General features: G+C 45.7%; 1 protein-coding gene across 2 annotated transcripts; it reads right to left on the minus strand.

The window, feature by feature from the left end:
• JMJD8 (jumonji domain containing 8) lies at positions 1 to 23,574 on the minus strand. 2 transcript variants are annotated; one of them, XM_070760948.1, is made up of 10 exons: positions 23,259 to 23,574; positions 19,618 to 19,829; positions 15,821 to 15,913; positions 13,421 to 13,469; positions 9,875 to 9,971; positions 6,123 to 6,191; positions 4,571 to 4,690; positions 3,377 to 3,444; positions 1,750 to 1,884; positions 1 to 871 (listed from the first exon to the last, which is right to left on the minus strand). In XM_070760948.1, exons 2-10 carry the CDS (start codon positions 19,710 to 19,712, stop codon positions 791 to 793), a joined length of 807 nt encoding a protein of 268 aa, XP_070617049.1. In that variant the 5' UTR covers positions 19,713 to 19,829; positions 23,259 to 23,574; the 3' UTR covers positions 1 to 790. The 2 variants fall into 2 exon arrangements, with proteins under 2 accessions (XP_070617049.1, XP_070617048.1); XM_070760947.1 differs by having other exon boundaries at positions 1,732 to 1,884; positions 23,259 to 23,536.
• Positions 23,575 to 24,161: the final 587 nt, after the last annotated feature.

Here is a 24,161-nt window from a genome sequence, read left to right on the forward strand (position 1 = left end):
TTTTCCTCCAAAATTCATCCTCACAAATTTATTAATAAGAAATTCCCAATTTAAATTATCAAATGCTTTCTGAGCATCAAGGAATATGAATGCTGCAGTTTTCCCTGGATTTGACTCATAATATTCTAGGATGTTTAATATTGTTCTTGTGTTATTTTTTATATGTCTGGGGGGAAACTGTCTTGGTCTCGATGAATGATTCTATTAAGTATGTTTTAACCTTTCCGCCATTATTATTGTAAAGATCTTATAATCAGCATTCAGCAGCGAGATTGGCCTGCAATTTTGGATCAGGTAGAAGGATTCTGGGTAGCAAAGTACACCTTAAAAAGCATCAATTTCTAAAATTGAAATTTTTTTTAAAATGGGGGGGTAGGAGTTGGTTCTAAAAAGGTTTTGGAGGAGATCCCTGAGAAAGACGGTGTAAGTATGCCCAGTTGGGACCACGTCACCCTCTATTGATCTAAACGGACATAGAGATGATACTGTTATTATGGTCAACCATTGCTGATGGCCAATACCTTTGTGAGGTCTTTCTGGCTGTTGAATTTCATCAACTCCATTGGACAAAGTCAACTGATGATATTTCCGGGTGATGGAAGTTTTAGTCTCCAGTCCCAAAGCATTGTGCCCAAATGAAGGATTGTGCAGTTCATCTTATGGGGGAGATTGGCAACAATTTTCAATGGGTAGACCAGCATGGAGGTTTGAAATGACCAAGAAATCCAATTCATTTGCACGGGGAATGGTGGCAAGAGTTCCGTCACACAGGAGGTATGGCTTGGAGCTGCTAACCCAGAAATGTGGAGATGAAAACACTGGTGTCCAGGTTGAGGGTGGCATGCCACCAGCGGTCCGGAAAATACAGAACCTGGAAGGAAAAAGGGAATGATTTCAGATGCAACGGCTTTATAGAAGATCCTTCCTTCCTTCCTTCCCCTCCCTCCCCCTTGCCTTCCTTCTTTTCCTCCTCCTTCCTTCTTCCCTTCCCGCCCTCCCTCTTTCTCCTTCCTTTCTTCCCCCCTCCTGCCCTATCTTCCCCCTTCCTGATTTCTTTTTCCCTCCCTCTTTCCTTTCTCCTTCCTCCCTTTTTCCCCTCCTTCCCCCTTCCCTCTTCCTTCCTTTTTTCCTCCTCTTTCCTTCCTTCCTCTTCCCCTTTCTTTTTTCCCTCCCTCCCCCTTCATTTCTCCTTCCTTCCTTCCCCCTTCCTCCCTTTCTTTTTTCCCTCCCTCCCCTTTTCCTTCCTTCCTTCCTTTTTCCCCTCCCTCCCCGTTCCTGCCTTCCTTTTTCCCCTCCCTCTTCCTTCTCCCTTCCTGTCTTCCTTTTTTCCCTCTCTCCCTTTCCTTTCTCTTTTCTTCCCCTACCCCTCCGTCTCCCTCCCCCCTCCCTTCCTTCCTTTCCTCCCTCTCCCTTCTTTCCTTCCCTCTCTCCCTCCCTCTTTCTCCCCATTCCTTCCTTCATTCCTTCCGCTCGGAAGGCAGAGAATAGATGGGGGCGACCGCCAGTCAGAGGTGGTATTTACTGGTTCTCCAGAACGGGTCAGAACCTGCTAAATCCCATCTCTGATGCTGAGGTTGGGAACCTTCGTTCCTAAGCCGTTTGTGGGAATCCAGGCAACTCTGCCAAGTTTCCTAAACCGCCGTTGGACCAATAGAGCCTGGCGTGGTTTGTGCACTCCGCCTGGGAGCCTCATCTGTACATGAGACAGAGGGGAAGTGTGTGCGTACACACAGCCCTACAGCAACCTGCCTCTCCTGGGTGGATGGTGCACTCCACCGGCTTCTCCCAGGGCAGCAAGGAAGGGTACGTATCCAGGAACCAGGACAGAGTCGTCCTATTGGGGTGGAACGCTGGCGTTTTCTCTGGAGGATACAGGAACCAGTGCTGGGGAGAGAGAGAGAGATTGGAAGCTGTAAGGAACAAGTTTTATACCACTGCATGATAGTTCACTACATCTCTTATTCCAATAAGGTGACATCAAGATGAATTAAAAAAAAAACACCTTGAAATATCCACGGCACAGGTTTCTCACCGCCATCATCAGAGGTGAGATTCAGCAGATTCTAGGGGAAATTTTGGGTCGTTCGGAGAACTGGTAAATACCACCTCTGGCATGCCGCAGAGTCAGGACGGAATGGGGATTTTGCAGTATCCTTCCCCTGGAGTGTGGAGGGGATGGAGATTTTGCAATATATTTCCCCTAGAGTGGGGAGGGACTGGGGATTTGCAATACAGTGATCCCTCGATCTTCGCGATCTCGATCTTTGCGAAACGCTACACCACGGTTTTTCAGAAAATATTAATTAAAAAATACTCCACGGTTTTTTTTGCTATACCAGAGTTTTTCCCACCCGATGACATCATACGTCATCACCAAGAGTCACTTCTCTGTCTCTGTCTCTTTCTTTCCTGTCATTCTCTGCTTCAATCATTTTCTCATTTCTCTTTTTTTCTCCCCTTTTTTCTATCATTTCTCTCTCTCTTTCTTCCTCTCTCACACTCTCTTCCTCCCTCTCTCATCTCTTTCTTTCCTTCTCTCTCTTTCCTTCTCTCTTCTCCCCTCTACTTGCCCACGAGAAGAAAAAAAGCAACCTCTGCGGGGCAGCTCCCCTTGTGCCCCCGCTTTGTGCCTGCCTCTTTTGGGGATTTTTTTTTCTTTTCTTTTTTCGCCTTTGGTCTCCCATTAAGCCTGCCGCTTGGCCGCCGCCGAGGAGAAGCGCGGGGAGGGCGAGAGAGGGAGATCGTGGCATGCGAGGTCCCTGCAGAGCAGAGGGGGTGGCTGAGGCGGCAGAGGTGTAGCGGCGGCGGCGGCAGGCGAGCTTGGAGCCTTGCTTCGCCTCCGCTACAATACAAACGAAGGGGGTCAGACGCAGCCTCGGCGAGCCAAAGGTTTCCGCGGCTCTGACCCAGAGCAGGAAGGGCTGGTGGGGGCGGCGAATCCACCTCCCCAGCCACCGGCTCCACCATCTGCGCATGCGCGGCCATTGAAAAAAAGGGCGCGCATGCGCAGATGGTGTTTTTACTTCCGCACCACTATACCGCGGAAAATCGATTATCGCGAGAGGTCTTGGAACGTAACCCTCGCGATAATCGAGGGATCACTGTATCCTTCCCCTGGAGTGTGGAGGGGATGGAGATTTTGCAATTTCCTTCCCCCTGCTTGAATTAGAAGACTCTAAGGTCCCTTCCAACTTGGTTTTTCTATTTTGTTCTTTTGAAGTGTTTTCTCCACCGCCATTTCTTCTGCGGGCTGGGATTTCTCTATAGCTGTCTAGACTGCAGGTTTTTTCCCTCCTGTCTCTCAAGTTTATTCTCACATCCCATAAACAGGTGGGAACATTAAGTTTGCAGAGCAACAACTTGTTAGTACATTCACCTTCCTCCCAAAGATGACCTCCGAAAACCCAGGCCCGTGCCAATGGAATGGCACTCCGGAACCAGACCCTGAAAGGAATTGGGAAAGAGAGAAAAAGGAGGAAGAATTAAGCCTGGTCACAATGTCCTGGAGTACAGTCCACAATTCTCCACCGGGACAGAAGGATGCTTGAGAAAGGAAAGTTGGTTGATCACACGATGGACATGCTGTATGAATGATCTTGGTGGTTCCTTTGGCTCAGCCCAAAGGTCACCGACATATGATCTTGACCTCTGGAATCCTGTTCTGCATAGGAACCTACCCGAATCCCATATATTAGACCTGCTGGACAGAGCGGCCTCAGCTATGGACCAGAGAGAACGTAGCACATACTCAGTTTGTTCAAACCTATATTTAACTGATTAACCGCTACTAATAAACTGGCTTATTAAGGTTCACACACAAATGAATCTTAAATCAGTCTTTTCATGAAAAAAACCCCAGCTGTTAATTAGACGGTATTAAAAGCTGGCATAAGTCCATAAAGTCAGAAAGCAAAGATAAATTAATCCTAGATATTAGAGGAATCAGAAGAATTAAGATATTCCAGGAAGCAGGAGAATTAGAAGAACAGGCTGTTTTGGGCAAAAATGAGGATGTGTGGGGCGGGTTTTTGGAAGGCCAAAAATGGCTGTATTCAATCTATAAGACGTGCCAATATTTCCATCCTCTTTTAGTGGGGAAAAAATTGTGTCGTACTCTGAAAACATGGTAAGTCTAAATGTCCTTCCTTCCTTCCTTCCCTCCTCCCTCCTTCCTCCCTCCCTCCTTCCTTCCTCCCTTCCCTCCTTCCTGCCTTCCTCCCTTCCCTCCCTCCCTCACCCCTCCCTCCCTCCTTCTTTTCTTCCTTGCCTCCCTCCATCCCGTTAGAATGCAATATTGCAGGCTAACTCTGCCAACTGCCATGAGTTTGATCCTCATAGTCTGAAGGTTGACTCAGCCTTCCATCCTTTGGAGGTGGGTAAAACAAGGATCCAGATTGTTGGGAGCAATAGGCTGACTCTGTAAACTGCTTAGAGAGGGATGTAAAGCACTGTGAAGCGATATATAAATCTACGTGTTATTACTATATGGTCCTACCAAAGCAGATGAAGCTACGAAACCAACGTAGTTATGAAAGTGTTAAAACATCTCCTGAAGATAACAGCTACTGACCCCCAATCCCAAAACTGTATGCTCCCGTGGTGCCTGGAATCCTGAAAGGTGGTGGGTTGTATTTCTTGAAGAGTGACCCCCATTCAGTGAAATTATTGTTTCCGAAGAAGTAGAGGGTTTCTGCAGGAAAGAAGGAAAAAAGAATTTAAGAACCTCAAGATGTTGTAGACCCATTTATGCACCCAGGCCTGGGGGGATTAATTCCCCCCCCACCCTTCTGACTTTAGCATTTGAGAGTGGTGTGATTGTGTAGAATGGATTGGTGGTTTTTTTTAGCAATAATGGTTTTTTAATTTAGTTTTCTTAATATTGGATTTGTATTGTATTGCATTGTTACTGCTGTTGTGAGCCGCTCCGAGTCCTCGGAGAGGGGCAGCATACAAATCTAATAAAATAATAATAATAATAATAATAATAACAACAACAACAACAACAACAGTAGTAGTAGTGCTACTACTACTAGTAGTAGTTATTTTTATTATTATTATTATTATTATTATCCTCGGAGTCCTCAGAGAGGGGCGGCATACAAATCTAAATAATAAATAAATAAATAAATAAATAAATAAATAAATATTATTATTATTATTATTATTATTATTATTATTATTATTATTATTATTATTACCTCCCTGGTTGTTGCAGCTTAGGATGTAACTCTGAATGATCATAAACGAACCGCTGTTAAGTCGAGGGCTACCTGTTGTTCTGCCAGGCTCTCTGGTAGGAGCCTCCCAAAAATTCAAAGGGACAAATTGCAGACACACACACGCTTGAAAATTCAAAACAATGTTCTTTATCACAAAATTCAAGATAAACCAAGCACTCTTTTTGTATTGCAAAGAGCACTCATCCCAAAACAACCTGGGTAGTTTGTACAATTTCCCTTAAGCAGTCATTAAGTACTTAGCAACAGCTGTGAAGAAACTTCACACCCCTTCTTCTTCCAACAAAGTGAGACACACACACAGACACACACACGTTGCTCTGCTTTGTTTTCAAAGGCATGAAAAATCAACAAGCAAAGTCCAGAAACCAGCAACCCAGGATTCCTGACGAGCTGCGATCAGATACTCTTTTATAGCAGCAGCCCTAATTACTGGAGCCCCACCCAAACACAGGTGGCCTCATTTTCTCTTGCAATAATCCTTTAGTTGTTGTCTCCTATGCATCACTCTACGCATACGTGGATGTGTCATTAATTCTTGTTCAGAATCCAGGGATGACACAGATGATTGATCTCCTCCTGGGCTGTCTGCCAAACTCCCCTCTTCCCTGTCACTCATGCTTCCTTGGTCAGAGGAGGCTTCATCGGCAGATTCCATCGGGAGCAAAACAGGTCTGCGGCATGTGGATGTCTCCCCCACATCCACCTGCTCATTCCTTGGGGCAGGAGCTGGGCCAGAGCTAACCACAACACCCATGCTCTAATCTGGAAGAGCTAACATCAAACTGATTCTGGCTTGTGGAATCCAGGCGTGGTTTGGGTTGCCCTGGATCAAAGCAGCATGAAGATCTGATAATGCCAAACAAGAGTTAACGTCCTACTCACCACTTCCTAGGGAAGTCAGATCCTGAGGTTCCAGCCAATGAGCCACATAATCTTGGAAGGAGAGATCAACTGCATCAAAGGAACAGCCAGTAAAAACTTAATTCTGGGCAATCTTGTTTTCCCCTCTACAAACTCCATCAATATTCACATAACTTGAAATAATCAGTGATACACATATCCATATATTTTGCATTGATCAACCATAAATCAATAGCCTGCTTTGTACCAATTTTCCATTCCATTTCTTCATTCTGTCTTTTACACTCCCCACCTCTACCATTCTTACTCCTTCTCTCCTCCTCTTCTTGCCCTCCATCCATCTTCTCTCCCTCTTCTGCTTTTTTCCACTTCTTCTCTCTCCTTTCTTCTACTCTTTCCTCACTTCCTACTTCCTCTTCCTCCCTCTCGTACCTTCTCTCGAGTGCTTCTCCTCCTTACTCAAATCATAGTTGACAGATTGAATTTTTCTTCCCCACTTTTAATCTAATATTTATTTTTATTTTATTTTATTTATTTTGCCAAGTACGTATTAGTAGTATGCAAAGATATAACAATGTTTATATATAGTACATGATACTAGTAAAAGAGAAACATTAGGACAGGGGATGGAAGGCACGCTGGTGCACTTATTGATCTCTTAGGAATTGGGAGATGTCAACAGTGGATAGTCTAAGGGTAAAGTTTTTTTTTGGGGGGGGGGGTGTTTATTTATTATTATTTATTTATTAGTTGGACTTGTATGCCGCCCCTCTCCGAAGACTCGGGGCGGCTCACAACAAGTAAAACAGTCACAACAATCCAATTAAAATATTTAACGATTTAAGAAAACCCCATGTAATAGCAAACACACACACAAACATACCATATATAAATTTAACGTGCCCAGGGGAGATGTTTAGTTTCCCCATGCCTGACGGCAAAGGTGGGTCTTAAGGAGTTTTCGGAAGGCAGGAAGAGTAGGGGCAGTTCTAATCTCCGGGGGGAAGTTGGTTCCAGAGAGCCGGTGCCGCCACAGAGAAGGCTCTTCCCCTGGGACCCGCCAACCAACATTATTTAGTTGACGGGACCCGGAGAAGGCCCACTTTGTGGGACCTAATCGGTCGCTGGGATTTGTGCGGCAGGAGGCGGTCTCGGAGATATTCTGGTCCGATTCCATGAAGGGCTTTAAAGGTCATAACCAACACTTTGAATTGTGACCGGAAATTGATCGGCAGCCAATGCAGACTGCGGAGTGATGGTGAAACATGGGCATACCTAGGGAAGCCCATGACTGCTCTCGCAGCCGCATTCTGCACGATCTGAAGTTTCCGAACACTTTTCAAAGGAAGCCCCATGTAGAGAGCATTACAGTAGTCGAACCTCGAGGTGATGAGGGCATGAGTGACTGTGAGCAATGAGTCCCGGTCCAGATAGGGCCGCAACTGGTGCACCAGGCGAACCTGGGCAAACGCCCCCCTCGCCACAGCTGAGAGATGGTTTTCTAATGTGAGCTGTGGATCAAGGAGGACGCCCAAGTTGCGGACCCTCTCTGAGGGGGTCAATAATTCCCCCCCCAGGGTGATGGACGGACAGATGGAATTGTCCTTGGGAGGCAGAACCCACAGCCACTCCGTCTTATCCGGGTTGAGTTTGAGTCTGTTGACACCCATCCAGGCCCCAACAGCCTCCAGGCACCGGCACATCACTTCCACCGCTTCGTTGACTGGGCATGGGGTGGAGATGTAAAGCTGGGTATCATCCGCATATTGATGATACCTCACCCCATGTCCTTGGATGATCTCATCTGGTAGTCCTTGGTGATTTCATCTGGTAGTGAGTTCCATGCATCAACTACTTGGTTAATAAAGTCCTATTTTCTTCAATCGAGTTTAGAACAGTTTGCTTTAAGTTTGCATCTGTTGTGTTCTCGTGTGTTGTTGTGGTTGAAGCTGAAGTAATCATTGACAGGAAGGACGTTGTAGCAGATGATTTTATGGGCTGTGCTTAGATGGTGTTTAAGGCAAAATAGTTCTAAGCTTTCTACACCTAGGATTGTAAATCTAGTTGCGTAGGGTATTCTGCTGCAAGTGGGGGAGTGAAGGGCTCTTCTAGTAAAGTATCTCTGGACATTTTCTAAGGTGTTTATGTCTGAAATGCGGTGTGGGTTCCAGTGCCCCCTTGGAGAGAAAAGGGAGAGGCCTTGAGGCAAATATCCATATCAACCATTCTGAAAACAAGAGAGGGAAAACGTTCCTTAAGTCCTAAAGAGGGAGAATGAGATATTTGGTTGGCTTTTCTCTGACTCCCTATGTCCAAGATGCGAGGGGTCAGTAAATATTTTCACGGCCCTCTTTTTGACTCGTGCAGTATACAGGTCCTCAATAAGAACCTAAGAAGAGCCCTGCTGAATCAGGCCAAAGTCCAGCATTCTGTGTCACACAGTGGCCCACCAATTGTCCATGGGGATCTTGAGTAAAAAGAGAAGGCAACGCTCTCCCTTTCCCCTGACCCCCAACAAATGGGACTCAAGGGAATCCTGCCTGCCTCAACCAACATAGAGGCGGCACATGGACATCCGTTTCAATAATCACCCATGATACACTCGGCATCCATGAATCTGTCTAATCCTGCCTTGAAGCTATCAAGGCTGACAGCTGTCATGACCTCTTCTGGAAGGGAATTCCATCAACCAACGACCCTCTGGGTGAAGAAATATTTCCCATGCCACCTGTGGCACACGTGCCATGTTTTTACCATCACAAATCTATACCACAGGTCTTCAAACTTGGCAACTTTAAGACGTGTGGACTTAAACTCCCAGAATTATCTGGGAGTTCATGTCCACACGTCTTAAAGTTGCCAAGTTTGGGGACCCCTGATCTAAACAGTCAAAAGATGAAAGTTACAGGGCTACCTGTACTTTTTGAACTCTAGCCTAATCCTTGACATCTTACATCTGACAGGTCTGTAAAATTGCACTGCGTCTCAGCTCACTCTCATGCCTTTCATAAGTTATTAAAGACCCACCTATGTCGTCAGGCATGGGGAAATTGAGCCCCTGGGTTTATATTATTTATGTATGGTATGTGCTGTATGGTTTTAATAATGGGTTTTTAGATTTTTTAAAAATGTATTAGATTTGTTTACATTGTTGTTATTGTTGTGAGCCGCTCCGAGACTTTGGAGAGGGGCAGCATACAAATCTAATAAATTATTATTATTATTATTATTATCATCATCATCATCATCATCATGGCATTGAACCAGAATACATCCGGAACCGCCTTCTACCGCACGAATCCCAGCGGCCGATAAGGCCCCACAGAGTTGGCCTTTTCCAGGTCCCGTCGACCAAACAATGTCGTTTGGCGGGCCCCAGGGCAAGAGCCTTCTCTGTGGTGGCCCCGTCCCTCTGGAATCAACTCCCCCCAGAGATTAGAACGGCCCCCACCCTCCTTGTCTTTCGCAAATTACTCAAGACCCACCTTTATCGCCAGGCGTGGGGGAACTGAGACATCCTCCCCCAGGCTTTTATATTTTATGTTTGGTATGTATGTGTTGTATGGTTTTAAATTGTTGGGGTTTTAGATATGTTTTATTTTAATATTAGATTTGTCCCACTGTTATATTATTTCTATTACTGTTGTGAGCCGCCCCGAGTCTTCAGAGAGGGGCGGCATACAAATCTAATAATAATAATAATAATAATCGTCATCATCATCTTGGGGCACAACTGGGGAAGAAGTGTGGAAGGTTTTTCCCCCCATCCTCACCTTTGTAGTAAGAGTAGGTATTGGCAGTACTGAGACGAACCAGATGTTCTCCAAACCTGGCCAATAGTTGATCTTTGGTGCACTGAGCCTGGAATTCCTGTTGGCACAGAAGGCAATCAGAATGGAGAGACACCTCCCATTTTTACACCCCCCCCCCAAAAAAAAATAACAGTAACAGAGTTGGAAGGGACCTTTTAGGTCATGTAGTCCAACCTCCAATTTAAGCAGGAGTTCCTACACCATTTGTGACAAATAGCAGTCCAATTTATTTATTTATTTATTATTTAGATTTGTATGCCGCCCCTCTCCGCGGACTCGGGGCGGCTCACAGCAAAATATAACAATCGTAACAAATCCAAATAAATTTAAAATATTTTAAAAAGTTTAAAAAGAACCCCATTTACTAACAAGCACACACACAAACATACCATGCATAAATTGTACATGCCCGGGGGAGGTGTTTCAGTTCCCCCATGCCTGACGGCAAAGGTGGGTTTTAAGGAGTTTACGGAAGGCAGGGAGAGTGGGGGCACTTCTAATCTCTGGGGGGAGTTGGTTCCAGAGAAGGCTCTTCCCCTCGGGCCCGCCAACCGACATTGTTTAGTTGACGGGACCCGGAGAAGGCCCACTCTGTGGGACCTAATCGGTCGTTGGGATTCGTGCGGCAGAAGGCGGTCCTGGAGGTATTCTGGTCCAATGCCATGAAGGGCTTTAAATTTCCTCTTGAAAGACTCAATTGTTGGAGCTCTCACAACCTTTGAAGGCAACTTCTGTTCTACTGATTGATCTCTCACTCTCAGAAATTAGCAATAGCACTTAGACGTATATACCGCTTCATAGTGCTTTTACAGACCTCTCTAAGTGGTTTACAGAGTCATCCTCTTGCCCCCAACAATCTCAGCCCTCATTTTACCCACCCCGGAAGGATGGAAGGCTGAGTCAACCTTGAGCCTGGTAAGACTTGAACTGGTGAACTACAGCCAGCAGTCAGCAGAAGCAGCTTGCAGTCCTGCACTTTAACCACTGCGCCATCATGGCTCGTTTTGGCAAATTTTCTCCTTATTTCCAGGTTGAATCTCTCCTTGGTCAGTTTCCATCCGTTATTACTTTTCTGACTTTTTGGGGCCTTGGAAAATACCCTGAAAATATTTTTTTCCCTGATTGCAAAACAATTGCGAAACATGTGAAATACAAGTACCTGTATGGGATAGTTAATTTCTGGGAATTACAGGTACCATATTTTTCGGTGTATAAGATGCACCGATGTATAAGACGCACCTAGATTTGAGAGGAGGAAAACAAGGAAAAAAGCATTCTGAACCAAATGGTGTAGTATTATATTAATAAAATACCAGTGTAGCAGAATACTTTTTTACAACCATGTACAGTATACTTTTTAAAACCATGTGCACTTCTTACAAACTTCAAACTTGAAGTCCTACAGTACTACTGTACTCTATTAAAGAAACTGGTAGTATATCACATGTAGTTCCAGCTGAGAAACATTATAGAATGACTGTTTCATGCCAAGGGTGGGTTTTAAAAGTCCAAATACTCGTTAAATACATTAAAAAATATATCTCCTCTACTTCACGGAAATTCGTTTTTCACGGGTGGTCTTGGAACGCATCCCCCGCGAATGTAAGCAATTTTTAATTTGTTTTAGACATAAGCAATTGGAATATAACATTTAAAAGCTGGGAACAAAATTTGTGTTACATAGTGTTATTCACTTAACAACCCCTTGGCTTCTGGTCTCAATTGTGGTTGCAAGTTGTAAATGTATTGTTTGGGGCACACTGGGGTCTGTAGATGTGTGGCTAAGTGACTGCTTCAGAAAATTAGGGGGATTTAGAAAGTAGCTGTTAAGAAAACCACAAGATTGCATGATGTGTAAATATAGCCACTGCTGTTTCCACCAGCGCAACAATCTGAGCATTGCCCACAAGATCATATGCTGCAATGTCTTACCAGTCAATGACTACTTCAGCTTCAACCGCAATAACACAAGAGCACGCAACAGATTCAAACTTAATATGAACCGCGCCAAACTTGACTGTAAAAAATATGATTTCAACAATCGAGTTATCGAAGCTTGGAACTCACTACCGGACTCAATTGTGTCAACCCCTAACCCCCAACACTTCTCCCTTAGACTCTCCACGATTGACCTCTCCAGGTTCCTAAGAGGCCAGTAAGGGGTGTATATAAGTGCACTGGTGTGCCTTTCGTCCCCTGTCCAATTGTCTTTCCTTTTTTTTCACCTATCTTATATATTCTCTTCCTTTCATATATCCTGTCCTCTAAGTTCACCTTCACCCTCTTTTTATATTATCACATGCCTATTTTCTTCCTATGTACTTATGTATTGGACAAATGAATAAATAAAAATAAAATAAAATAAATACATTTCTCCGTTTAATCGCACTCAGAAATATTGGGACCACATTTAAGCTTTGTGAAGCGGCTTCAAAGTCCCAGACTGATCACTTGACTTTATTCATTCATGTCCGATAGGAAGGGCGTCTCAAAAACATAGCGGCCTACAGATAGCACTGGTTCTAACCTGGAATGAAGTAGAAATTGCCTGATAGTGAGAGCCGGGGTGGTGCAGCCGGTAGAGTGCAGTACTTCAGACCACTGAAGCTGACTGTAGATCTGTAGGTCAGCGGTTCAAACCTCATCACTGGCTCAAGGTTGACTCAGCCTTCCATCCTTCCGAGGTGGGTCAAATGAGGACCCAGATTGTGGGGGCAATAGGCTGGCTCTGTTCAAAAGTGCTATTGCTAACATGTCGTAAGCCGCCCTGAGTCTAAGGAGAAGAGCGGCATAAAAATCAATCGATCAATCAATTGCTGACATGTTGTAAGTCTAAGGAGAAGGGTGGCATAAAAATTGAATGAATGAATCAATCAATCAATGAATGAATCAATGAATCAATGAATGTTGTGGGAGGCTTTTAAGAAGAGATTGAGCAGTCTGGAATGGAGTAGGGCAATGATGGCGAACCGTTTTTGGTTCATGTGCCAAAAAGGTGTGCGCGCTGAGCATGAGCATCCCCGGTGCGTTGCTCCTGCGTATGCGCACAATCCCCCCCACCATCCCCAAGCATGCGCACAGGCGCACAATGAAAAAACAGGCAAACCGGAAGTTCGGGAAAACAGACTTCCTGTTTACTCCTTCCTGAAGCTCCGGAGTGCAAAAAACAGCCCAGCAGGCCAATCCAAAGTCCGTTTTTCCAAACTTTGGGTTTGCCAGTTGGGCAGTTTTTTGCACATGAAGCTTCCATGAAGCCTTTGGAGGGCGAAATAGCCTTCCCCATGGCTGAAAATAAGCTGGCTAGAATGCACATGTGCACTGGACACGACATAGGGCAACACCTTGTGCGCCCTGTGATATGGCTCCGTGCGCCACCTGTGGCACGCATGCCACAAGTTCGCCATCACACAGGAACAGGGTCTCCTGCTCAAGCAGGACCTCCAAGGTCCCTTTCCGCCCTTTGTTTCTGTGATGTTTCATCTGAATTTATAATGCAGAGGCACTCACGGTATTGTCAGTTAATCCCTGAATGATTACTGGCCGAGAGAAGGCATACCTGGGAGGAGAAAGAGATGGAGGAGTTGGAGGAGGAGGAGAAGAAGGGGGAGGAGGAGGAGTTGGAGTGAGGAGAGAAAGGAGAGAAAAAAAGGGAAGAAGAAGGGAGGGGGGAGGAGGAAAGAGACAAGAAAGGGAAGATCATTGTAATAGCATTATGCATTACAGTATAAGTACAGTCTGTGAATTGTGAAAGCTTTTCAGGGTGGGGAAAACAAAGCCCCAGGAAAAATAATTCTTTCCTCACCGATCATCCATCCATCCACCATCATCTATCTATCTATCTATCTATCTATCTATCTATCTATCTATCTATCTATCTATCTATCTATCTATCTATCTATCATCTATCTATCTATCATCTATCTATCTATCTATCTATCTATCTATCTATCTATCTATCTATCTATCTAATCTATCTATCTATCATCTATCTATCTATCTATCAGATTTGTATGCCGCCCCTCTCCGTAGACTCGGGGCGGCTAACAACAATAATAAAACAGCATATGACAAATCTAATATTTAAAATAACTAAAACCCCTTATTAAAAGCCAAACGTACACACAAGCATACCATGCATAAATTGTATAGGCCTGGGGGGGGGGAAAGGAATATCCAAATTCCCCCATGCCTGACGACAGAGGTGGGTTTTAAGAAGTTTACGAAAGGTGAGGAGGGTGGGGACAATTCTGATCTCTGAGAGGAGCTGGTTCCAGAGGGTCGGGGCCGCCATAGAGAAGGCTCTCCCCCTGGGCCCCGCCAGATTAAATTGTTTCGTCGACGGGACCCAGAGAAGGCCAACTCTGTGGGACCTAACTGGTCGCTGGGATTCGTGCGGCAGAAGGCGGTCCCGGAGATATTCTGGTCCGATGCCATGAAGGGCTTTATAGTTCATAACCAACACTTTGAATTGTGACCAGAAACTGATCGGCAACCAATGCAGACTGCGGAGTGTTGGTGTAACATGGGCATATTTGGGAAAGCCCATGACTGCTCTCGCAGCTGCAATTCTGCACGATCTGAAGTTTCTGAACTTTTTTCAAAGGTAGCCCCATGTAGAGAGCATTACAGTAGTCGAGCCTTGAGGTGATGAGGGCATGAATGACTGTGAGCAGTGACTCCTGGTCCAAATAGGGCCGCAGTTGGTGCACCAGGCGAACCTGGGCAAACCCCCTCTCGCCACAGCCGAAAGATGTTTCTCTATGCTGTTTGACATGAAGCTGCATCCTGTGGATAATCACTGAGCATCTCCCAAGAAGCAGACCTGTTATTTGGGGCAATGACGTTTCTACAATATTTTTTAAATCAGCATGTTTTTGCATTGGAAATTGTTTTGACTGTCTTGTTAAAACAACACTTGCTTTCAATTGCACGAATCCCAGCGGCCGATTAGGTCCCACAGAGTTGGCCTTCTCTGGGTCCCGTCGACCAAACAATGCCATCTGGCGGGACCCAGGGGAAGAGCCTTTTCTGTGGTGGCCCCGGCCCTCTAGAATCAACTCCCCCCAGAGATTCGAACTGCCCCTACCCTCCTCGCCTTCCGCAAAATGCTAAAGACCCATCTCTGTCGCCCGGCGTGGGGGGATTAACCTCCCACCCTTCTTCTCCGACCTCTATATTGATTAGCTGGACCAAGTGTGTATGATTGTGTAGTGAATGGGTTTTTATGACAATGTATTTTAATTTAGTTTTAAAATTTAACGTTAGATTTGTATTGTACTGTATTGCTGCTTTGTTGTGAGTCTTTGGAGAGGGGCAGCATACAAATCTAATAAATTCAAATTCAAATTCAAGGCTTCTGGTCTACCATGAAGGGCTGATGGAAAAGACAGGGGAGAATTTCAAGTGACTATTTACGCCTTCCTCTTATTTTAACCCTAACCAGTGATGGAGGCTTTTAGAAGGAGCTCAGAAATAGTTGAAATAACTCAAAAGAGTTAAATAATTGGTAGGAGATGGTGCATGAGACTCTAGCGAAAGATGGAGCTGCCTTGTTCTTTAAAAAAAAAAACAGTTGAAGTCCACAAGTCTTAAAGTTGCCAAGTTTGGGGACCCCTGTCTCATGCCAACGGGCACTCGCTCGCTCGCAATGGCCTCGGAGGGTGTACCCGTAGCACAGGCCTTTGCTGCCCATAACCCCTTGGAGTCTGGGTATCTAAATGGAGCTGAGTAGTTTACTGAACGGATGCCCTTCCTGTCGCCAACGTGAAGCTATAGGCAGCAGATATATTCTCATTGTGCCCAGGGAGAGAAACATCTGCCTCTACCTAGGATCGAACTCACGCAACCTCCAGATTGTGAGGCGAGAGCTCCACCGCTAGGCCACCGCCACCACTCCCATCACTTAACTGTTGAATAAACTGTGCGTAAGTGATGGAGGAGTCCCTTCTCTCCACGGAACAGCTCCCGTCTTCTGACAATGCGGCGTGCCTGCTTGTCAGCCTGCAGGGACAAAAAAATGGAAAGACCCGACATTTCATCAGAGAGGTACAAGATTTTTTTTTAAAAGTTTCATAAGTAGGAAACAGTTTATGGTCTAAGCCAGTGATGGTGAAACCTTTTTGGTTCATGTTCCAAAAGTGGGGGGTGTAGATGTTCTAACATACAGGGTGCATTTATTTATTTATTATTTATTTATTTATTGGATTTGTATGCCGCCCCTCTCCGGAGACTCGGGGCGGCTAACAGCAATAATAAAACAATGTACAGTGGTACCTCATCTTACGAACGCCTCTTCTAACGAACTTTTCAAGATACGAACCCGGTGTTTAAGATTTTTTTGCCTCTTCTCCCAAACTATTTTCACCTTACGAACCCAAGCAGCTGCTGCTGGGATGAAGGGGTTTCTTTTCCCCCCCTTTTTTGAAGAAAGAAAAGGGAGGGGCTGCTTGGAGTAGGAAAGATTTTGCAGAGAACAACGTGCTTGCAAAGGCACTGAAAGGGTGTCTTTTTAAGAAAGAAAAGGGAGGGGCAGCTTGGGGGAGGAAAGATTTTGCAGAGAACAACGTGTTTGCAAAGGCACTGAAAGGGTGTCTTTTTAAGAAAGAAAAGGGAGGGGCTGCTTGGAGTAGGAAAGATTTTGCAGAGAACAACGTACTTGCAAAGGCACTGAAAGGGTGTCTTTTTAAGAAAGAAAAGGGAGGGGCTGCTTGGAGTAGGAAAGATTTTGCAGAGAACAACGTGCTTGCAAAGGCACTGAAAGGGTGTCTTTTTAAGAAAGAAAAGGGAGGGGCAGCTTGGGGGAGGAAAGATTTTGCAGAGAACAACGTGCTTGCAAAGGCACTGAAAGGGTGTCTTTTGAAGAAAGAAAAGGGAAGGGTGCCCCCCTTGCCTTTCTTCCTTCCCACTCACCCTTTAGCCTAGCCTTGCTTCTTCCACCCGCCCCCTTTAGCTGCTCCTCCTTGCCCTCTGTTCGCCTCCCTTCTAAAGTTTGGGATTTTCCTGAAGGATTTGCACGCATTATTTGCTTTTACATTGATTCCTATGGGAAACATTGTTTCATCTTACGAACTTTTCACCTTACGAACCTCCTCCTGGAACCAATTAAGTTTGTATGATGAGGTACCACTGTACACTAATAATCCAATAAATACTAAAAATGTAATGCAAAAGTAATGCAATTTTTAAAAAACTAATTTATTGAACAGATTGCACAAACACTTAAAATTCTTCAAAGTACTGTCCTTGGGCCTCTACACATTTTTTCCAGCGACTCTGCTATGACCAGTACGCCCCCTGGAAGGCATCTTCGGGAGTCTCTTGCAAGGTCCTCATCACAGCTGACTGGATCTCTTCTATGGACGAAAAATGTGCCTGGCCACAGTGCGCTATGAGTCCGCGAGTTCCTGGTCAAACACCAGGTGCCAATGCTGCCCCACCCCTCCTATAGTCCTGACGTCACCCCAGCAGATTTCTTTTTGTTCCCAGCCCTGAAAGGAACCTGTTTTTCGTCCATAGAAGAGATCCAATTAGCCATGATAAAGACCTTGCGAGGGGTCCCCGAAGACGCCTTCCAGGGCGCATACCAGTCATAGCAGAGTCGCTGGAAAAATGGGTCAGTCTTTTTCACACTTGGCAACTTTAAAAGGGGTAGAATAATAGAATAAGGAAGTTGGAGGGGGCCTTGGAGGTCTTCTAGTCCAACCCTCTGCTTAGGCAGGAAACCCTACACCACTTCAAACAAATGGTTACCTAACATCTTAAAAACTTTGGAGCATTCACAACTGCTGGAAGCAAGTTGTTCCACTGGTCAATTGTTCTAACTGTCAGGAAATTTTTCCTTAGTTCTAAGTTGCTTCTCTCCTTGATTAGTTTCCACCCATTGCTTCTTGTTCTACCTTGGGTGCTTTGGAGAATAGCCTGACTCCCTCTTCTTTGTGGCAACCCCTGAGATATTGAAACACTGCTTCCATATCTGGTAGACTTCAGTTCCCAGAATTCCCAGGTGTTTGGGGAACTCTGACAGTTGAAATTCACCCATGCTGTCTGGGGAATTCTAGGAGTTGAAGTCCACCTTTCTTAAAGTTGCTATGTTTCATCTTTCAGCTGTGGCGAGGAGGGCGTTTGCCCAGGTTCGCCTGGTGCACCAGTTGCGGCCCTATTTGGACCGGGGGTCACTGCTCACAGTCACTCATGCCCTCATCACCTCGAGGCTCGACTACTGTAACGCTCTCTACATGGGGCTACTTTTGAAAAGTGTTCGGAAACTTCAGATCATGCAGAATGCAGCTGCGAGAGCAATCATGGGCTTCCCAATGTATGCCCATGTTACACCAACACTCCGCAGTCTGCATTGGTTGCCGATCAGTTTCCAGTCACAATTCAAAGTGTTGGTCATCACCTATAAAGCCCTTCATGGCACCGGACCAGGGTATCTACGAGACCGCGTCCTGCTGCACGAATCCCAGCGACCGGTTAGGTCCCACAGAGTGGGCCTTCTCCAGGTCCCGTCAACTAAATAATGTTGTTTGTCGGGGCCCAGGGGAAGAGCCTTCTGTGTGGTGGCCGCGGCCCTCTGGAACCAACTCCCCCCGGAGATTAGAATTGCCCCCACCCTCCTCGCCTTTTGTAAGCTCCTTAAAACCCACCTCTGCCGTCAGGCATGGGGAAACTGAGATATTCTTTCCCCCTAGGCCTTTACAATTGATGCATGGTATGTTTGTTTGTTTGGTTATATAAATAAGGTTTTTTAAAATTGTTTTAGTACAGTGGTACCTCAAGATACGAACCCCTCGTCTTACGAACAACTCGTGATACGAACCCGGGGTTCAGAAAAATTTTGCCTCTTCTTACGAACTTTTTTCGAGTTACGAACCGGCGTTCGGAGACTGCTGGGAAGCCGCGCGGCTGTTTTAAAAGGTGACAGCCAGGCGGTGGGGTTCGTAAGAAGAGGCAAAATTTTGCTGAACCCCGGGTTCGGTTCGGGAGGTTGCTGGGAAGCCCCCCAGGCCAGCTGTGACCTTTTAAAACAGCCGCCCCGCTTCCCAGCTGTCTCCCGAAGCCGAACGCGGAAGTTCGGCTTTAGCGTTCGGCTTCAGGAGACAGCTGGGAAGCGGCGCGGCTGTTTTAAAAGGTCGCAGCCGGCCTGGGGGGCTTGCCAGCACCCCCCCGAACCCCGAACCTGGGTTTGGGGGGGTGCTGGGAAGCCCCCCAGGCTGGCTGTCACCTTTTAAAACAGCCGCGCGGCTTCCCAGCAGTCGCCGATAGCCGTTTTTTTGCGGGGGGTTTTTTGGTTGCACGGATATAATTGACTTTACATTGTTTCCTATGGGAAACAATGTTTCGTCTTACGAACCTTTCATCTTACGAACCTCCTCCTTGCACCAATTAAGTTCGTATCATGAGGTATTACTGTATTAGTTTTAGTATTGGATTTACATGATGCTTTGTACTACTGTTGTTAGCCGTCCCGAGTCTACGGAGAGGGGCGGCATACAAATCCAATAATAAATAAATAAATAAATAAATAAACAAACAAACAAACAAACAAACAAACAAACAAACAAATAATGAAAAACCACTACTTTAGAAAAATCCATACACCTTCCTTCCTTCCCTCTCTCTCTCTCTGGTCTCTTTCTTTTTATGTTACCAATCTCCCCCAAAAGGTGACCCTTTCTGTTTTTCCTTACTAGATGCCTACTCACCAGCCTCCGTCTGTTTCTAGCAGCGTGAAACTCCCTGGGAACCAGAATAACATGGATAAGGGTAGAAAAAGAAGGACTTGGATCTTGGTCTCCATTGCTTGCAAGGTTCTACAAAACAAAATCCTTCCTTTGGGTGATTCTCAGCAAAATAGCCTGGTTTCTTGAGAGAGGTAGAACATTAGAAGATGATCCGGCATGGAAGATTATATCTTCTGAAAAGAGGAAAAGAAAGGAAGAATATTAAAAGAAGCAGAAGACTTGGAAATCTTCTAGTGCAGTGTTTCTCATAAGGTGTGTGGACTTCAACAGCTTCTGGCTAGGGAATTCTTGGAATTGAAATCCACATCTCTAAAAGTCGCTGAATTAAGAAATGCCATTCCACTGATGATGTTACCTGGTTTGGTCATGAAACGTCTACAAAAAAGCAAGCCAGCTCAGAAAGCACCGAGGAATCCCAATCTCTATTCTGACTCTACAGCCCTTGGGAGAGATGATAGGAAAGGTCTCTTTAAAAAAAAAAGATTCAATCTCTGTTGATTGAAGATCACTTCAAACAGATACCACCTACAATGCCACAATTCCTTGTATGATCAATTGAAATTGTAGGAGAAATGATGCTGTTACCTAGTTGGGTAATGAAATGTTTTCAAGGGAAAAAACCCAAGCTCAGAGACCACCAATAATTATTTATTTATTAGATTTGTATGCCGTCCCTCTCCGAGGACTCGGAGCGGCTTCCAACAAACAATACAGTCTACAAATCCAATATTAAAACAGAACATATTAAGAAACCCTTATTAAAAACAATCACACAACTCAACAAACCATGCATAAAACGGGACAGCCGGGGGAATCAATTTCCCCATGCCTGGCGACATAGGTGGGTTTTTAAGAGTTTGCAGAAGGCAAGGAGGATGGGGGCATTCCTAATCTCCGGGGGGAGTTGATTCCAGAGGGCTGGGGCCACCACAGAGAAGGCTCTTCCCACAGTCCTCCTCCTATGTCACCACCACACTGCAACACCCACAAACAACACAGCTCGCACTGATGGTGTACCCTAGTTAAGCAACGAAATGTCTCCAATGAAACCACCAAGCCAGAAGTGGGTTTCAATAGGTTCTGATTAGTTCTTGAGAACCTGTAGCAGAAATTTTGTGTACTTTGGAGAATCAGTAAATACCAGCTCTGACTGGCCCTGCCCCATCTATTCTCTGCGTCCCGAGTCGCAGCTGATTGCAACCAACCAGCCATTTAAAGCGGCATTTTGGATGAACCGAATCCACGAGTTTCCTTTCAGCATTTCCTCCCTCTGATCTCCATGATCAGCTCTTGCAAGATACCTGAGGACAGTTGACCCAAAACTTTAGACAGGCGACCGATTCCTTCACCCACCTGCTTCAGATCCTCTGATGCACCCTGTCCTTTGGGGCTGAATTCACACCCAGAGTGTTCTGTCTGGGTTCCCCCAGATGCCAACACCAACTAAAAAGAGTAGCCAGACACGCTGGTAAAAAGCAAAGTCATTTTATACCTTTGAAAACAAACACAGATAACAAAAACTGTTCTTACAAACTGGAATGCTATGAAGCTTCACAGAAGAGTCACGACGGCCAGACAATACAACAGGCTTCTTGCTGGCACACACACCACTGTAGATAATAAAACCCACGCCTCCCCCAAGTTTTCAGCCTTTGAGGCCACAAGCCAGAATCAGAGACGCCAAGGATCGAAGCAAGGTCACAGGACTCCCAAAAGATAACTCTCCACAATACAGGAAGGGCGGGCCTGCCTTTTCAACCTTTCTGAGGAGAACCACACCCAAACCCAGCTGTTGCCTATTAGGGATGGAAATACCTGGCTAATTGTCCCCTTTGTTGTGCTGCCCTTCTCTGCCTCATATCTATGATGGCTTGTGCGTTCTCATCTAATGATTCCAGGCTACTCGCTGGGGAGAGCTCGCCCCCGGGGGTCTCAGGCTGTTCTCCCTCCTCCTCGTCCTGACATTCCTCTTCTCCGTCTGCCTGTTCCTCCTCCTCCTCCTGTTCCTCGTCCTCCCCCTCTGAGCATGGAGCCGGCAGAGTTCCAGCCGTTCCCTGAGGAGCCTCAGACTGAATCACAACACAGAGAGGGGAAAGAGATTGCACTTTGCAAGAGAGGAACGGCAGTTGCTCTTTCAGGAAATTAGCCACTTCTCTTTCTTTCCCCTTTCTTGCAACCAAAGTGTATCAGGAAACCAATTCCCAAGCCAAGGAATGCGGCTTGGAACCGGTTTCACAAGCGAAGTCTTCCTGCACAAATTTAAAATAGAATAGAATAAAATTATTTATTGGCCAAGTGTGATTGGACACACAAGGAATTTGTCTTTGGTGCTTGTTGTGGTTAGCTCTGGCCCAGCTCCTGCCCCAAGGAATGTGGATGTGGGGGAGACATCCACATGCCACAGGCCTGTTTTGCTCCAGGTGGAATCTGCTGATGAAGGCTCCTCTGACCAAGAAGACATGAGTGACAGGGAGGAGGAGTGTGGAAGACAGCTCAGAAGGAGATCAATTATCTAGCTCCTCCTTGGATTCGGAACAAGAGTTAATGATACAGCCACGCATGCGGAGAGCGATGCATAGGCAGCAACAACTGAGAGATTATTATCAAAGAAAATGAGGCCACCTGTGGTTGGGTGGGGCTGTGGTAATTAGTGAGGCTGCTATAAAAAGCAGCCTGTGGGTTTGGCCATTGTGGAGGATTATCTGATCCTTGTGTTTCGTGCCTGCCTTGCTGACTTCGACCTTTGTGTGCTGATTTCCCCCACCCCTTTGAAACTAAACCAGAGCAAAGTGTGTTTCACTTTGTGCAAGAAGGACTGTGAATTGCCTCACAGCTGCAAGCTAAGTATCTAAGAACTGATAAGGGACTTGTACAAATTACCAGGTTGTTTGGAGAAGAGTGCTCTTTGCTATACAAAGAGTGCTTAGTTTACAGTATTTGAATTTTTGGTATAAAGAACATTGTTTTGAATTTTCAAACGTGTGTGTGTTTGAAATTTGTACCTGTGAATTTTCGGGAGGATTCTACCAGAGAGCCTGACAGAACAGTGCTCATGCTCTCAGTGTACATAAAATAAAATATAGATTTGTCAAGAATCATGAGGTAGAACGTCCATGCTGCAGGAGGGCCGAATGTCAGCCTATACCCTGCCTGCCTGCTTGCTTCATTGCCCAGGCCTGATCAAAGGGTTGAGCTAGATGACCATCAGGGGCCCCTTCCAATCCTTATTACTATTTGTCTATGGAGAATCTCCGATCCTCCAAGTCATGGGCTGCCCCAAAGATGCTTTTTTTTTCCTTTCAAGGGGCAGCTGGATTTTTTTTGCTTTTTCTTTGAAGACATTTCGTTTCTCCTACAAGAGGGTTCATCAGCTCTCGACGGTGACATACTAACAGTATTACTACGCAGCGCCCACCCAATGCGAAGAATGCTCCACGGCTCGACCACTGCTTGGTCGATCTCTAGATCTTAAATTCGGATCGGATTCCAGGAGATCCACAGCCCCACCCGATCCCTCGCGGCTTTCCCCGCCTGGGATGCATGCAGCCTTCCAATCCTCCCCTCCAAAGCCCCAAGGCTCCCCTCCCCGCCCTCTTCTTTACCTCTCCTGCGTAAATGGAAGGCGTTGGATCTCTAAGACATCGGAAAGTCCCTGGGGGAACCCAGCGCCCCCCATACAACGCCGTCCAGTGCCTTCCCTTTTGCATTCTGGGTGTTGTAGTCCAGGCTTTGCAAAGGCGCTGCGTGGACACCTCAAGGCAATTTCCCCCCCAACTTTTGATTTTTAAAGATCTCTAAGACTTTGACTTTGGTTTTTTAAATTCCTTTACTATTATTTTTTGAAAATGCCTTCCCCCCACTTTTAATTATGGACCGCCTATGCCGGTACCCAGGGGGGTGATGGGTGGACTGCAACCCCCAGCAGGCATCGCAGGGAGCCGGGTCGGGTTGGAGGGAAATAAAGGACGAGGGACAATCCTGTGTCGCGATTGGATAGGTCGGGAGGAGGTGTCGAAACTAACGCGACTCCCACAAGGCCTTGCGGCTGAAAGGGACGTTTTGGAAGCTGGAGGGTGGGGGTTCTTCGTTGTCTTGGCAACCAAAGAACGGCGGGGGGATTCCTGCATTCGGACGTGCGGCCCCCAAGAGGGGGCAATTCTGATATTTACACGTGCAATCAAGTTTAGTGACAGAATGAATGCTACTTTGTGCAACCTAAATGACAGAAATTGCTTTTATTTTTGCCATGATTTTCCCCCAGTTATGTTGCAGATTTGCATAATCTGTTGCATTAAAATGGAAGAAAATGTAATACTGAAAACATTATTCTGATGCACCAATGCATACTGTACTTACATTTTGTTATGACTTTTACATTTTATTGTGACACAAACCAGTTCGAGAGAAGACCTGCTGTGCTGGAAGAGATCAAAACCCTATTATTATATCACCTTATTTCCAAATGTGTCATTGTACCGTTGGTTACTCTATCCTGAACCAAAATA

Source organism: Erythrolamprus reginae, chromosome 9 (genome assembly GCF_031021105.1).
Source record: "Erythrolamprus reginae isolate rEryReg1 chromosome 9, rEryReg1.hap1, whole genome shotgun sequence".
NCBI classification, from domain to species: Eukaryota; Metazoa; Chordata; class Lepidosauria; order Squamata; family Dipsadidae; genus Erythrolamprus; species Erythrolamprus reginae.

Excerpts from the sequence above, each read along its gene's own strand:
- JMJD8 (XM_070760947.1), bottom strand. The coding sequence starts at position 19,712 with ATGGAGACCAAGATCCAAGTCCTTCTTTTTCTACCCTTATCCATGTTA. Across the intron at positions 3,445-4,570 it reads ATACAGTTTTGGGATTGGGG|GGTCTGGTTCCGGAGTGCCA; the intron begins GTCAGTAGCTGT and ends AATTCCTTTCAG. Across the intron at positions 1,885-3,376 it reads AGGTCATCTTTGGGAGGAAG|CACTGGTTCCTGTATCCTCC; the intron begins GTGAATGTACTA and ends CTCTCTCCCCAG.